Source organism: Oncorhynchus keta, chromosome 26, assembly GCF_023373465.1.
Source record: "Oncorhynchus keta strain PuntledgeMale-10-30-2019 chromosome 26, Oket_V2, whole genome shotgun sequence".
Taxonomy (NCBI): domain Eukaryota; kingdom Metazoa; phylum Chordata; class Actinopteri; order Salmoniformes; family Salmonidae; genus Oncorhynchus; species Oncorhynchus keta.
Window position 1 is genome coordinate 1,706,791 of NC_068446.1, and position 15,935 is coordinate 1,722,725.

Consider the following 15,935-nt stretch of genomic DNA (forward strand, 5'->3'; position numbering starts at 1 on the left):
TGTGTGTGTGTGTGTGTGTGGTGGGACTGGAGATGCACAGCATGCTGGTCTTCTTTGATGACATTCTTCCCAGCCAGCCTCTTGTGTTGTCAGTCCACTTTTTTAAACACAACTTCAACTGGGGAAATTCAGCAGCTTTTAAGTAGCAAAACGAATGCTTTATACCTGGTTATGAGCCTAATAGAGCGATAAGAAGAAGCTAAACTCTGATTAAACCAACCAATTTGGACAAATCTCCCACTTACCAACACAGTAAATGACATCAACATGACTAAATAAAGAGAAAGCAGTTATCTGAACAGATTTGATGCATGCAAATTATGCTGTCTCCATTATTTCCCTTATTTTTGTCTTAGGGCTTTTGAAAGTTGATGCTGACATCCAACTCATGAAGAATACTACAAACACATAAAACCACGTCCTGTAAATCAATGCAAACCTCGGGAATCAGCGGAGCACTCCAGACCACACAGTGCTCTACAGTCGCTACTGTACGTTAGAAGGAATATTACAACTCCTCTGGAAATCATTGTTTCGTCACTTTTCTGTCCCAAATTAAGTCTATCCGTCTGTCATTTGTAAAATGACCCGAAAATATTTTATAGATTTCATTCAACGTTTGTGCAATCATTTGACATATGTATTTAAGAATATAAATACAATAAAACCTGTTATTTGATATATTAGTTGGCCCTATACTTTGTGAATATTTTCTTGACTGTTGATACCCAAACGCTTCAGCACTTTCACCTTCAAATTGTAATTATCCTAAGTGTTTATGATGTGGATGATAATTCAACGTTATTCCACAAATATGTGGATAGACCAGAGGACACGTGTACAAATGTGTGCCTGATAAATAGGGGAGAGATGTTTTGTCTTTGGTTAAATCTTGTAAGGGTATTTTAGAGGTAAAACCTCAAGCTTGAGGCGAGTCAGAATATTGGAGTAATGTTGTCTGAGAGAGTCTCGCGCCCAGGTTGGTCAGAGGTCGATCGAGTCCCAGCCCCTGTCATTTCCCTTCCCCTGTCATTTCCCTTCTCGCACTCGGCGTTCCTCGGTTTGCCCCGTGAGCACACTGCCCCTATTAATTCCCCAGGAAATGCGCTTCCTCAAGGCCTGGCCCTGGATCCCACTCCTGCAGAATGTGTCTCAATCTAGACGTTCTGTGTGCCCGGTCCAAGCAGAGCGCTCCCGGGAGGCTGCTTCTACTCTACATAATGACCTCTGTCGTTTTTGTCGTTGACTCCTGCTGGAATGTGTGGAAAATGAACCGCTTGACCAATCCCGCTAAAGTCGATGTCCGCGCCCCCGCGGAAATCTAATTAGCATAATAATTTTAAAAAATCCCAATAAAATCTATCAGTTTTAGACAGAGATATTTTTTTTATTGCATTGGGTGAGTCTCAATCTACTGCATCCGCCTATGTTGCACTTTTGCATTTGCGGTGAAAGGTGACAGAGCTGGAGCACTGTTTGTCAGACCATGAGACATTCCAAAAATCGGTCTTCTTCCAAAAGCGTCTGTAGCTTCCGAATGGTTTGACCTTCAAGCTATTATGAAGAGATTGAAAGATGAGACTCTCACGAGCATATGCATGTCAGTTGTTTTGCTCTAGGAAACCCACAGGCCTCACAAGACCAGTCTGAAGGTCCCATACCCGTCTTAAAAAATGAAAGTATATATGGAGACTGTTTAATGCCAAAAATATGGGGTTAGATACACACATACATATATATATATATATATATACATATGTATGTATATGTTTCCTGACATTTCTTATATCCCTTAGATAAAGGAGAGACACTTCAGTTGTTCCATCTGTCGTTCCATCTTGTGAATATGTTATTCAATGCGTTTGTTTGGGTTAATAGCAGTAAGACCCAAAATAACTTTTCATAAATAAAATATGTTATATATTTTTGGGATAATTCAAGGGGTCTTAATATCAAGTAGATAAATTATCCTTGTTATGACCTTCTTAAAACGATTCCTTATAACGTATAACCCTTTGACATTTTTTCTTAAATTGAAAATGTAAGGTTTCAAAGTAAGTTTGCAAAGAGGGAACGAACTGATTTGTATAGATTTGCCTGCCTGCCTGCCTCTCTCTCTCTTTTTTGTTCTTAAAGACATCACCTCGAACATTTAAACTCACGGTTTGACCATTGGAGACAGCGCTGCATCTGTGTGGACCTGTAATTGGTAACAGATGGAGCTTTGAGGTTGGCCCTGGAGCCCAGCAGAACCCGGCTGCGAGCAAAAACACACCAGTTTCCACTGTGCCGAGTCTCCTCCTCGCGCCCTACCGGCCCCACACAGGTGCACGGGCCCAGCCGCGCGCCACCACTAACTGCAGCAGCACTGTGCTGGTCGAGGCTCGTCTTTCAGAACGCACGGGAACTGAAGGCAGGCGATCCTGTTCCAGGCTGGACTTACTCGAAAAGAACGCGAGAGGAGTGTGTGCCATCACCATATTTTTCAGAAGAACTTGGCTATGAAAAACTCAAATAACAATTTCGACATTAAAAGAGTAGAGCAAAATAAAATTAAATACTCTAACAATCTCCTGAAATGGTGGTCTTAAAAAAAAACGTTTTTTATCGCTCTCTGTTCATTAACCTTAGGCTATTCCTAATGTGTGAAATGGAGGGTATGGTGTTGTATTGCAAATATTTTTGCCTCAATTTGAATATAAGGTCTCATTAAAATGATTGGTTTCATAAATATGATCCAAATGTAATATATACAGGCCCGAGACAAATCATTGCCTTACCAGTTTGGAATGCATTCTCAATGTGTTTTTGTTTTTCGTGTCATAGGTCACCGTTTAAAATCAGCTATCACCTGTTCTTCATAAAGCAACAGAGAATTAATGAAAATACACCTAGTAGGCTATAGGCTATATACTATTTAAATAAATCAAAAGTGAGAGTGAAAAGAGAGCGTGAATATCGAAAAACTCCAGCGGAAATGGCGTCCTTAAGTCATCTGAACCCTATTAGTGCTTAGCATTTCTGACATTCTCCACTGCCTCGATAAATAAACAAGTAAAGGGGAAATTGTTTGGTAATTGGAACACTGTAATTGGATTTATCTCTAATAAAACATAGCAGATTGAGATTACCATCAGAAAGGGCGCCAAAAACTGATGCGATATGAACATTAATCTAAAATGTTGTATGTTTTGTCTTTTTCCTGTAAAATTATTTGTGTGCTATTTCTAAAGGCTGACTGTCACCAACTGATGAGCGAATAGAGAAGCATGAGATCGTCTCGATTACCTGAGAACCCGTACAAAAGCCTTTAATTGTTCATTCTCTTGTCACTTGGATAGCCTATATGTCTAGTTTATAGCAATACTGTATCGAGTAGCCTAAATTCATAGTTTACTGTTCGCTGTTTACATAGTGATAATTACTGTTTCGTGTTCTCATTTTCTTGCCAACATATTGACTCATAATCATAATCCTTGAATTGGTGTTTGGCATATCGGTTTACGACAGTTGATAGGTATAAGCCTTGCTCAATTACACTATTGTAATAGAACCTATCGTGTCTTAGAACCACTAAACGTCCCCACGAAGCAGTGGCAATCTTCACCGTCACTTCTGATTTTTCCGATTGGTTTGGAAAATGGCGCGCCTCCAAGCGTTTTGATCTCCCCAACTCCTTGGCTCCCCCGGATGTTGCACCGAGGCCTGCCCGCATAGGACCGGCCTGGGCGATGAGACAGACGTGACACTCCTGTGGTTAGATTTATCCCCACCACGACCTTAAACAGTGCTTAGTAAATGATGTCTTAATGTATCAGACGTGTTAGACAGAGGGGAGATTGAATGACCCTAGATTATGTTTTGTGACGTAATCATACATTGACGTGTTATTGAGTGGCGTAGCCTACAGCTTTATCTTGAAGGCGGCCAAACGTGTTGGGTTTTGTAGGCCTTAACAGCTTAATTGAAAGGCGAGGGGAGGGTCTCAGCGAAGCGTTACACGTCCTCTGTGTGTGTGTGTGTGTGTGTGTGTGTGTGTGTGTGTGTGTGTGTGTGTGTGTGTGTGTGTGTGTGTGTGTGTGTGTGTGTGTGTGTGTGTGTGTGTGTGTGTGTGTGTGTGTGTGTGTGCGTGTGTGTGCGTGTGTGTGTGTGTGTGTGTTGTGTGATATTGCTATTGCCTGGCAAATTGATTTGATAAACTCTGGCCCCTGACGCTCATATACAGCCCATGTCAGTGTGTGTGCGCATTGAGCGAATGGTCATGACATTCCAACAGACATTCTCACGTTCACTCATTACGTTTTTAATTACATGTTTAGTTCATTGTGGAATGTGCAACACCTAACAAATAGTCAAATACAGTTTAATAGTCATGGGGAAATTGTGTTGTTGTGGTCATACTTAGGCTACTTGAATCAAGGCTATTGTTAGAATATTGCCTGCGAGGTCAGCAATCTTTTCCTATACTAGGCTGTTTGTTTTAACCTAATTCTTTCATAACTATAATGCATAATGCATAGTTTGAAAGTTCAATTCCTTTATTTCATATCTGTCCAAATTCCTTTATTTCTTGACAAAAATTATTTTTCTAGTATTAAATCAAGAGTTAAAACAAGTCCGGTTATCGTTATTGCAGCAGAACTCCTCGCCTTGATTAAATATTATCTGTGTCCATAAAATGAGTATTTAGCAACCCATATTTAATTAACGTGTAATAACTTAATTTTAACCTCAATATTAATAACGTGTCCATTTGCATAACGCCTTATTTTATCTGAAAAACTGATCACATGCATTATTTTTGTCATAAAGGCAAGCACTCCCCTCACTATCTGTCAACCTAAATAAAGTTCAAATCAATAGTAGACCTACAGAATGTATTATTTTACAACACTTGAACCTTCTTTAAAGATATGCCTGTCTCCACAAAATAATTATTATAATTTTGTGGAGACAGGCATATCTTTAAAGAAGGTTCAAGTGTTGTAAAATAATACATTATTTTTGTGTTAACGCCTAGGCTATAGTGTAGCCTATTAGCTAGTGCTGTGCATGTATGTAGTTGTGCGTGTGGAGGAGGGTGGCCAAGTAACCTAATCGATTAGTCATCTCTGTCTTGTCAACAGTAATAATCCATGATGTATTCTGAGGATTGTGTAAACAGCGCGGGAGAGTGTTTTAGGCCAGAAGTGGTAGGCCTATAGCCACTAGGCAGCTTCAGAAAGCAACCGGTGCTCATATAGTGGCAGCACGTCGCTTCGCCTTTTTATGAAGCATTGTTGACATCCTCCCCATTGACCTCTACCTCTCGCTCTGCCTTTTCCGTCCCATGAAAAATGATTCCGCGCGCTGATTGAATTTGATTCCTTCCTGACCTGGCCGGTTCGTGACAGCGCCATCCATCTTCGTGCGCCGACTTGAAGTTCGTTTATTACTTCGGAAAGAATATGATGTATTTTATTAGCGCGATTATGGCTAGGCATCTATGAGAGACGATCAACATTTGAACTATCTGCCTATTGAAATATTGCTCGGCCACTATTATATTTCAATCTAATTATATGTGTATTGTTGTGATACAGCCTTTGCCAATGCATAGATCTACATGTATAGTTGTTTCTTTTGTGTTGTGGTGATAAAAACGGTACAGCCTCTAACCAGTAGACTACAAGGAAGTTGTTTTTATTAGGCTACTGATACACCAATAGTTTATGCGCCATAATAAAATGTGGATAAAACCATCCAGGTTAATAAGCAACATTAGCAGTGTTTATTACTACAGACTAACAGCCTGGAACAGGTCGACGGACTGGAAAGATTTTGGTTTGGGCTGTCAAGCAGCCTAGATTGAGTGGAGCATTTGTGCTGCGGTGTAGTGTTGCCTGTTCACTTGCTCCATTTTCGATCCAATAGTTTCACAAATGCAAGCAATCACAACAATGACACATGTTCACTGACAACCAAAGAGAAGTCTAAGCTCCGACCCAGTCCTGCCTCCCCTACTTGCCCTACAGACACACCTGCATTACATTTGGGCTTCAGCAAAGCGCTGGTGTCCGAGAGTAAAACTATCTCCTCTCCTCCAATGTTCTTTAATCCACAGAGCCCGGGGCCGACTGGCTGCTGGTTCTGGCTCAGCGCGGAGGTATGTGATATAATGCATATAGGCTAAAATCATTATTCTCATATGTTTGACTGAGCCCCAAGCTGTTTCCCAAATGGTACCCTATTCCCATATATAGTGCTCTACGTTTTGACGCCCTGGCGCTAGGGAATAGGGTGTAATTTGGGAGGGCCCCCAGTCAGTTACTCCGTGTAATAGTCAGACCCAGGGCCACATGCTTAGAGGCCGCGGATTAGGGAGGGAGGGAGAATATTGTCTTTGACACAGTAAGCAAGCAGATGCTTTCTGACGTGCCTGTACACTCAATTAACGAGCAAATTGCCCAAACTGTAGTGACTACCAATTGTTACTCAGTTGGAACGATGAAGTAGCTTGACTGGTGGTCTGCTACACAAACATGTTCGTAGTTTTTAAGGAAACCAATACAATTTTGTTGTGAATTTGTATTAACTGCAAATTTGTTGTATCTGCAATTCAAACAGTCAAGCTACAGTAATATCTTAGCAGTGATTATTTTAAAACATCTTAAATGGTACAAATGGGTGTGTATTTAATTAAAGGAAATAATAGTAATAATAATAATAATAATAATAATAATAATAATAATAATAATAATAATAATAATAATAACGATATAGTAATGCAAAAGGAGATAACACATTTTCATCAGATCTTGTCCTATAGCATCTTGAAACCGAATATTTTTTTTCTAACAATATCTAGATGAACAATTATACTTTTAATTCCGAATTTAAATGAATTCAAAGTCTCTCTCTCTCTCTCTCTCTCTCTCTCTCTCTCTCTCTCTCTCTTGTGTGTGTGTCGTTGGCAATGTTTTATGTAATCTTTAACAAGTTGCTGCAGCAACCAAACATCTGGCAAAGATAATATTTCAGGTATGCGTGGTATAACTAAGCGTCCGTAAACACACGTGGCCACTCCAAACAACAGCCGGATACCCTGGCACCGGGGAGCTAGTAGCCTAAACAGCGACCTAGCCCTCCATCAATAGCCGTGTTACAACGTTTGGCTCCTGGCTCGCCCTGCACCAAGGACCCGTTAAACTAAAGGAGGCCTGGAGGTCAAGATGATGACAGAGTATCTCATCTCAGGGGGAAAAAAAGCCAAGCCAAGTTTACATATGTTGTCACCAAATTGACTCCACATCCCTCCTCAATATAGCCTTATGATTTTAGAATATAAATTACTACGGTATCTTAATTGCACAAACACAACATTTGTTTGTGTAGTTATGTATCTCTCTCTCTCTCTCTCTCTCTCTCTCTCTCTCTCTCTCTCTCTCTCTCTCTCTCTCTCTCTCTCATCTCTCTCTCTCTCTCTCTCATCTCTGTCCCTCTCCTCTCTATCTCAGATTGTGTGCTGTAGTTCTGTGGAACATTTCATTTCTGCTGACTACACAAATATAGGCCAAGGCAGACGAGTAGGCCCAGTAGCCTTTTTATAACAAAGCACACATGCCCAAATATTGCAAACCCTGCATTCAAGATAGTCCTAAATGTAGAAACAAAACTAGCATTTTGCTCATCATTATTTTGATTGGATGTTTTGGACCCACCAATCGGACCCACCAATCGGACCCACCAATCGTATTTCCCCCGCACATCCCATATCCCAAGGAGAGGTATGTGGAAACATTTGTTATGTTACCATAACAATAGCCCATCCTTTCACAGGAATAACTAACAATTACACGGATATATATCACAAACCCTGGGTACTTGCATAATACACTACAAGCCCAGGAACAAACATATAGCCTATATTACATCCTTTCGGATTACAGTACATGTAATACATCAGAACAATCGGATTAGTGGCTGTAGCCTTGTGTGTGTGTGTGTGTGTGTAGTATTGCTTTACGTTGTAATAATACTGGGACTCATAAGATTGTCACCTCGTTGAAACGGTTTGTGTTTTTACAGGGATTTCTCAAGAAAATAAACAAATGCAACTCACTACAGACTGCAACGTTTGCTAGCAGAACAAAACTGCGTGCTGATGTACCCCAATAGGCCTCATTATTGTAGCAGGGCCATAAGGCCATCACAGTACATCGAGACAAGAAACAGAACGCCTTAAATACTCTAAATAGCCGCCGTAAATGTAGTCACGCTGTGTGAGGTGTTTTGTACCATCGTTTCTGTTTTGTAGAATTAATTCGAAATACAGAAGACAAAAACGTCCCCTGCAGTTTGTTTATGTTTAGGCATACCTCAGTCTTTTAAAATGACACATGATTTGAACCATAGGCCTATATACAAATGACGTCTATGTACGAACAGAAAATGCACCATGACACCTAATTTTGCAATGATAAGCCAAACTTTATTTGACATTGCGTCCCTTATTCTAAAGCCAGGACAATATAGGCCTCTGTGGCGAGCTAATAAACACGTCAGATTTAAATCAAATGGATTGGCAATTTATTAGACAAACAATGCAATGCCTTCAGAATACTTCTAACAAATAAGACAAAACATTTAATAGAATAGGTCGGTATACAAGTTCCCCTCCTTTTTTAAAATAAAATAACAATTCCTAGGACAATTTTAGGCAGCTGAATTTGGAAACTTTAGTCCAGAACATCCAACTAGAATCCCTTACTTTCTAATAATAAATTACTATATGCAATTTACAATCAATAACACGTTTATAAAATGGTGGATGTTAAAACAACAATCTTTAAAAACAAAGTTCCCGAAGTGAGAGAGAAAAAAACTTACGTGTTTTTTGGTGTTGTAACACACCCCTCTGTCTGACATACACACCAGAACAAATCTCATCTCTCTCAATATGTTTAGTCCATTCTGTGAGGAATAATGGACCGGTATGAGGAAGGTTTAAGTACAAAAAGATGAAAATATATATATTAAAGTTATTCGTTTAAAAAAAAACATGGTTTTGTTGTTTTTAGAACTTGCTGCAGTCATAAACGAAAGCTCCGGAAGTACGGTAGATGGATTGACCGGAGGGGAAAGCCATTTGACAGCTATTATTCCCGTTAACCGGGGAGCTATTCAAACCGATCCGTTGAGACTCGAACATCTCTCGCACCGAGTGGAAGTTCTGTTGCTGTGCCGGGTAGCTCGTGCCCAGATGTCCCAGGTCCCCGTACCAGGACGCGAGCCGGCCCTGGTGCGCATGGTGACCACCATCCTGTCCCACGCTCAGGTTGCCATGCCCGAGCGGGGATGTGGTCGTCGTGGTGATGGAGTAATCGGACAGTGTCTCGTCCACCGTGGTGGAGGGCGCGAGGTGGCCGCCTCGGTCTCCGGCGTACAAGCTCATGGCTTGCATGTTGCAATGGTATGTAGCGTTAGAGTTCGTGGAGATGGAGTTCTGGTTGCAGTTTGGTGAGTTGTAAGCAGACGTCTGGTTGGGGGAATAGTTGAGCGATAGAGAGGGGGTTATACCTGTCCTAGAGGATGCGATAAGAGGGGACGTGAGCTCCGTGGTGCCCTGGGGCGACCCCCGAAGTGAGGTCATGATGTTGTCCACGCTGAAGCCCTGCGCCGCGGCCTGGATGTGGTGGTGATGCTCGGGGCCCTCCATTGAGAGGGACCGGGCGGAGGGCACACTGTGAGGGCTGCCGGTGGACATACTACTGCTGCTGCCAGGACTCTCTGTTTTGGGTACAGGTAAGCCTGGGGACTCGGCCTGTGGAGGAGTAGAAGTCCCGTTCTCCGTCTTTATATCCTGGATGCGCACGGGCTGGGAGCCTTGCACGGGCTGCTCGTTCTCCAGGTCAGGGGCTCCTCTCCTTGACGAGTCCTTGCCTTGCCTGTCATCCTTGTCCTTCTGAACATTACTCTTCTTGAACCGTCTGCGACGCCTCAGGAAGCTGCCGTTCTCGAACATGTTATATGAGTCCGGATCCAGAGTCCAGTAGCTGCCTTTACCCGGCTTCTTATCGTCCCGGGCCACTTTGACGAAGCACTCGTTGAGGGACAGGTTATGCCGGATGCTGTTCTGCCAGCCCTGCTTGTTATCTCGGTAGAACGGAAACCTCTCCATGATAAATTGATAAATCCCATTCAGTGTCACCTTCTTGTCTGGTGAGTTCTGTATCGCCATGGTGATGAGGGCGATGTAGCTGTACGGAGGTTTGACCATGTCCTTGGGCTGGTGCTGCGGGGTGTACGGTCCGTACGCACGCGCCATGCTGGCCTGGTACTGGTCTTGGGCCGGGTGAGAGTACATACTCATGGGAGCAGACATACCGGTGTATCCTCCACCGGTCGCGGCCCGGTAGTAGCTCTGGTCACTACTAATGTAAGGCACGACGCCAAGGGAGTTAGGACTGGAGACGGAGTAGCGCGCCTGCATTCTCTCCTCCTCGCCTTCCCGTAAAGTTTGAAAGAATGAAGAACTCTCCCAAAAGTTTCAGCCGGACGGGGATGGGTAGCTCCGGTTTCCTTCGCAGTCTCCTTTGCTTTATTTTCTGTTTGTTGCGAAGGGAGTTTGTGGAAATATGTTTAGCCTACGCCACGGCTTGCCAGGGTGACTGGAGTGAAGGCTGCGCACAGTCTACTGAGGCGAACATTGAGAAAACTACAGCTCAAGCATCCGTCACGACAGAGAAACTTGTTTTACTCTGTTCACGTTTTGGCCTGTGGCTGCTCCTCCCCGAATGCGTTCCAACATCCAATCCGATGGGAGCTCGATTCGAACGTGCACGAGGAAAAGCAAAGTTGCAGCAGTCAAAGATCCTTCCAAGCTGTGTGAGACACGCACACACACACACACACACACACACACACACACACACACACACACACACACACACACACACACACACACACACACACACACACACACACACACACACACACACACACACACACACACACACACACACACACACACACACACACACACTGAAATTAAACAAGGAGAGGTGTGGGGAACTCCCAGCTCACGTAAGATGATTTGAGGGACAACGCTATAGTATTGCTCAATTTGCCAACGGTTTGTGCAATATTGAACCATTAACATAGGCCTATTTAAAGTATATGGCTTAATATTCATATTATCTGTTTTTCATACATATTCACATACCGTATATTTTTGTTACAGTGTGTAAATGTACAATTACACGAAGTCTTCAATCATTTCACCTCATTTGAAATTAATTATTTGTTTATACATTTAAAAACGTTTTCTATATATATTTTTTGTATTACCTTGCTATACGTCTATATTGAATATAAAACCAGAAAGTTTATTTTAATTTGGTTTTCTCTTTATGGATGACAGTATAATTTTACTATAATTTTTCCGTGTCAATCTCACGGGTTACAAATTAAATTAATCTATAAAACATTATATAATCAATGACAGCAATGCTAATTCAACTACACAACTAACTTGAATTTATGTTATTTAAAGCACAAAATCAAATGCTGGCTAAAAGACCAGGGGCATTTTAGGCTCCCAAGTGGTGCAACGGTCTAGGCCCTGCACCTCAGTTCTAGCTGCACCACTACAGAACCTTGTTCGATCCCGGGCTGTATATCACAACCGGCCGTGATCGGGAGTCCCCACAGGGCAGCGCACAATTGTCCCAGCGTCGTCCGGGTTTGACCGGGGTATTTTTCAGTAGTTAAATAGTAATCTCTGCCCTGTAATCTTTTCTGATGGGCACAGCACAACAAAATGAGAGGTGTCAGAGATTCCACACGATGTAAATGACTAACCTGGAGGAGGGATGGATGCCTACCTTATTACTGTCACTGCTTCAAACGCTTTTAACAGGCTTTGATGATCAATTCTTAAACTCGGCCTGTATTCTTCCTATAGCCTATAATGAAGAATGCATAGGGTCTTACCACAGGCCTACCACATATTAGCCTACCGATATAAAAAGGCACACTCGATGTAATCGACAGCAACATGCTGATATGATATCAGTGCTCTCCTCTGCTGTTTGGGACCGTGATGCTGAGTTCATCAACATACGCCACGATCTAAATATTTCAATACAAGCACGGATTTAGTATCAAAAGGTGCTAACAACGACATCACTGTATTGGGAATTGCTGACAGGCCATCCCTTTATTAGGAATTAGACTACCTATTGCCTATATGAGTATTACAATATTTTGTTAACAAATAATACTTGTTGTAGGCGTACGTGAATTTTGATATAACTATCTCAGCCAAATTAACTTTTGTTCTAACTTTTGTTCTAATGTAGGCCTGGGTTACTATTACTCAGTGTAGGCTATGTTTGGGGGATATTATTGCAACTGCATTTTAGACGTCTCAATATGTTTTATTAGTAGGCCTATTAGTATCATTAGCCAAATAAAATAAAATAAACTATCTGTAATAGACCATCTACATAACTGTCACATCTGTGTCATTCTAGTGTTGGATCTTGATGGTGGGAAGTAGAGGCGAGATACGCCCGGTGAAATTTCTCTAAACGTCTGTGAGGGTAGGGTTTACTGTTCATTTCTAATTGTTCATTTCATTTATTTTGTTTACTATCCGTTTCACTTGCTTTGGCATTGTAAACACGTTTCCCATGTCAATAAAGCCATTTGAATTGAATTGTGAGAGAGAGAGAGAGAGAGAGAGAGAGAGAGAGAGAGAGAGAGAGAGAGAGAGAGAGAGAGAGAGAGAGAGAGAGAGAGAGAGAGAGAGAGAGAGAGAGAGAGAGAGACACAGTGCCACAGTGTTCCCGAGAAAAATACGGTGATAATAGGTCTAATATTATAACTGTTGATTAAAATAAATTACTTGCTGAATTATATAAACTTGGTAAATTAATGTTAATTTCTCAATTAATTCATATTAATTATAATATCATAAATAATAGGCCTCGGCAAGAAATAGATAGCCTTACAGTACATTATTGTTTCCTATAACATACAAAGCCAGGGTCAAATTACATCTGAGCAGCAACGCAATCATTCAAATAATTAAATAGTTCTGTTATAATAACAATTATATTTATTCATTTATTCATTTAGAATGACAATTATATTCGAAGGTTAACATGTTGTTATTAATAGCAATGTTTTGGGGGCTATGCATTATTTGCATGGCCTTTATTTGAATTAGTTTATTATTCAAAAACTGCATGGCGCATTTAATATTAGATTCAATAAAAATAAACTTGTGGCTGCAAAACATCGTATTTTCTGTGTAGAATCAATGTGACTTATTTTGAATTCACTTAAACAATTTGGCAAGATATTATCAATAATTTCCTTTACTTACAATTCAGACGATTGTGTATTGGTGTAAATTGTAATATTTCGATGGAATCGACAGTATTTTCTCCGTTATATTAGTTTGGGGATCCACATATCAGAAATAGAATGTGACCGAGAAAGCATGCACCACATCCATATGTTTATGTAAAAGTAAGCTAATGTGCTAAATGTGTTCATGTTTTATGATAAGAAAGATTTAAATTCAGATTAGCCACTGGCGTAGAAGTGATCGTTTATCAAATCGTGAAGTCTATGGACAGCTTTTTGGAACTTAAAAGTCAATGGAACTTTCCACTCACTGACTGCTCTGGTCTCGGCATTATAATTGTAGTGATATATCACATTTTACGAGCTTGTTCCCTTCTCACATTTTAGGACTAAACAGGGGAGGTGTTCCCAGAACGAAACAGTTAAAAGCTCAAATAAATAGACGTGGTATGCTGGTCTAGAATAGCCAAAGAGGGCAAACAGTGTAAGATAGAAATATGAAGAAAAAAAAAACCAACGCGACGCAGTCTAGGCTTTTGACCTCGTCGGGATTCTTTGATAAATACTGAGGGAGTCATAAGACCATAGACAGAGCAATACGACTTGGAGGAAACTGTTCAACACAACACAAGCGGCCACCTGCTACAGGAACCAGTGGTTCGTGGGTATGCAGCGCCCCCTACTGACATTGAACGGCATTGGCTTGCATGTCAGTGATGTTCGATCAGGGCCAGGGGTGCTGCAGTTTACATAGTTAACATTACGTTTTCGATGTGAACTTAATATTACATGTATAGGTTAGGCAATTTCTCTTATTTGAGATACACAAGATTTAGCTACTGTCTTGTCTTTGCTTAACGCATGTACGTTACCCTTGTATAAATTCGAATCCTGAAGAGGGTGAAGGGTTTGACAAAAAGAGACGGGTTTTCATAATAAAAAAGTTATGGATGATGACAGGAGCGAAAATCTGATATCAACTTTGGAGGGGACAATTACATGACATTTTCTCAAGAGCCATTCCTGACGGGGACACCAAAAGTAGTGCTGTGTCACATAGCGTACGTTGTAATATTTTAAATGTATATTGAGGAACCATAATCACTACTACTGGATAATTGATAGGTACTGTAGTTAACTGAAGGGTTGTCCCAACTTGTTCAAATCATTATAAATACTAATAATAATACTAGTTATAACACTGTTCATTATCAGCCCAGTATGTACCTGGTTAAATAAAGGTAACATAAAATAAAGTTCCCTGGCGATAATTTATCTTTTGCAACAAGACTATTAAATATATTTTAGACAATGGTAGAAGAGGGTGTCGTTCTGTTCAGTTTATCGTTAACTTTATCACGGGGACGTTGAAGCACTGCAGCTGCATGCTGATCTTGGAATAAACTGACGACAGCAGCAAATATTCCATCTTTGACGACGCTACATAAATGAAATATGTACTAGCTATCTTGATAGTCAATGTTTGCTTTAGTTTGCGCGCTAGCTCTGCAAATTCAGCTGGTGTGTGAACCCTGCCAACATTTAAAAAAAAAAACATTGATATGGCGCGATTGACTGGATTAACCTCACGTCAGTTACGTGCATTGAGAGCCTTTCGGACAGTAGATACGAACCCTCTATTACCTTGTCAGCTAAAGACCTGGCAGTGGATCAAACCATTGTGAGGCAAAGGGCGGGGGGGGTTGCGCTATTAAGTGTCTATAATCAGCACAAGTGCTTTCATTGCGTATTATTAATATTATTTTAAATTACATAGTTATGTTTACAGTGATATATTGGGGGGGGCAAATCATATTTTTCCCAGGATGGGGGGTTCGTGTCCCCTCGTCCCCCTGGGATTTCCGCCTATGGATGATGATGATGACAGATTTACCGGGTAAAAGGAACGAGGATTGTCAGAAGCTCGATGCTTTTCTACTCTCAGATTTCAATGGTAAGGAAAAGAAAGCATAAAAAACAACGATTCGAGGCTAAATTCATCAGCCGTGTCGGGATTCGACACAGGGTCGAGTATGTTCGATCTTGGTAGAAAATGCCTCCCGAATTTTCTACACTTGTTAATTCCTGGTGGCACATCCTCCAGCAACTAACACATCTTTGACTAATTGCTATAGTGGGTAGAGGCGCAGCTACCCGCTAACACATCCTCGAAAACATTACTTTCTTGACATATAAACATATTGCATGTTACAAACAGTTACACGAAGCCCTCCTCTTCAAGAGAGACCCAGTTAAGTACAGTATCTCATAAGGTCTGGATGACTGGCCTACTGCAAACTGTGAGTCTTCACTGCCCCCATGTGTTTTCATTCTCCTATTGCATTCTATAAAAACGTCACAGGTCACCCTGTAAAACTCTCTCAGCACTTTGGCACCCTGTAATGTGCACGCACGCACGCACGCACGGCACGCACGCACGGCGTCCAGTCTCCACCCACCCAAGAGTGCTCTGGAGCACAGCTTCCCGCAATGCTTTTGGGACCACCACCTGCCACCTCTTCTCTCTGGCTCTCTGAAAGATATGATATGGTCAGTCCTTACAGTAAAGCGCAGGCCAC

The 15,935-nt window shown here is 41.4% G+C and overlaps 1 protein-coding gene across 1 annotated transcript; it reads right to left on the bottom strand.

Moving 5' to 3' along the window:
- Positions 1 to 8,551: 8,551 nt before the first annotated feature.
- LOC118370926 (forkhead box C1-A-like) lies at positions 8,552 to 10,720 on the bottom strand. Its single transcript, XM_035756154.2, has one exon. It carries the CDS (start codon positions 10,469 to 10,471, stop codon positions 9,056 to 9,058), a length of 1,416 nt encoding a protein of 471 aa, XP_035612047.1. The 5' UTR covers positions 10,472 to 10,720; the 3' UTR covers positions 8,552 to 9,055.
- Positions 10,721 to 15,935: the final 5,215 nt, after the last annotated feature.

Bases quoted from the DNA above. Each gene is read 5' to 3' on its own strand.
- LOC118370926 (XM_035756154.2), bottom strand. From the start codon at position 10,471: ATGCAGGCGCGCTACTCCGTCTCCAGTCCTAACTCCCTTGGCGTCGTG.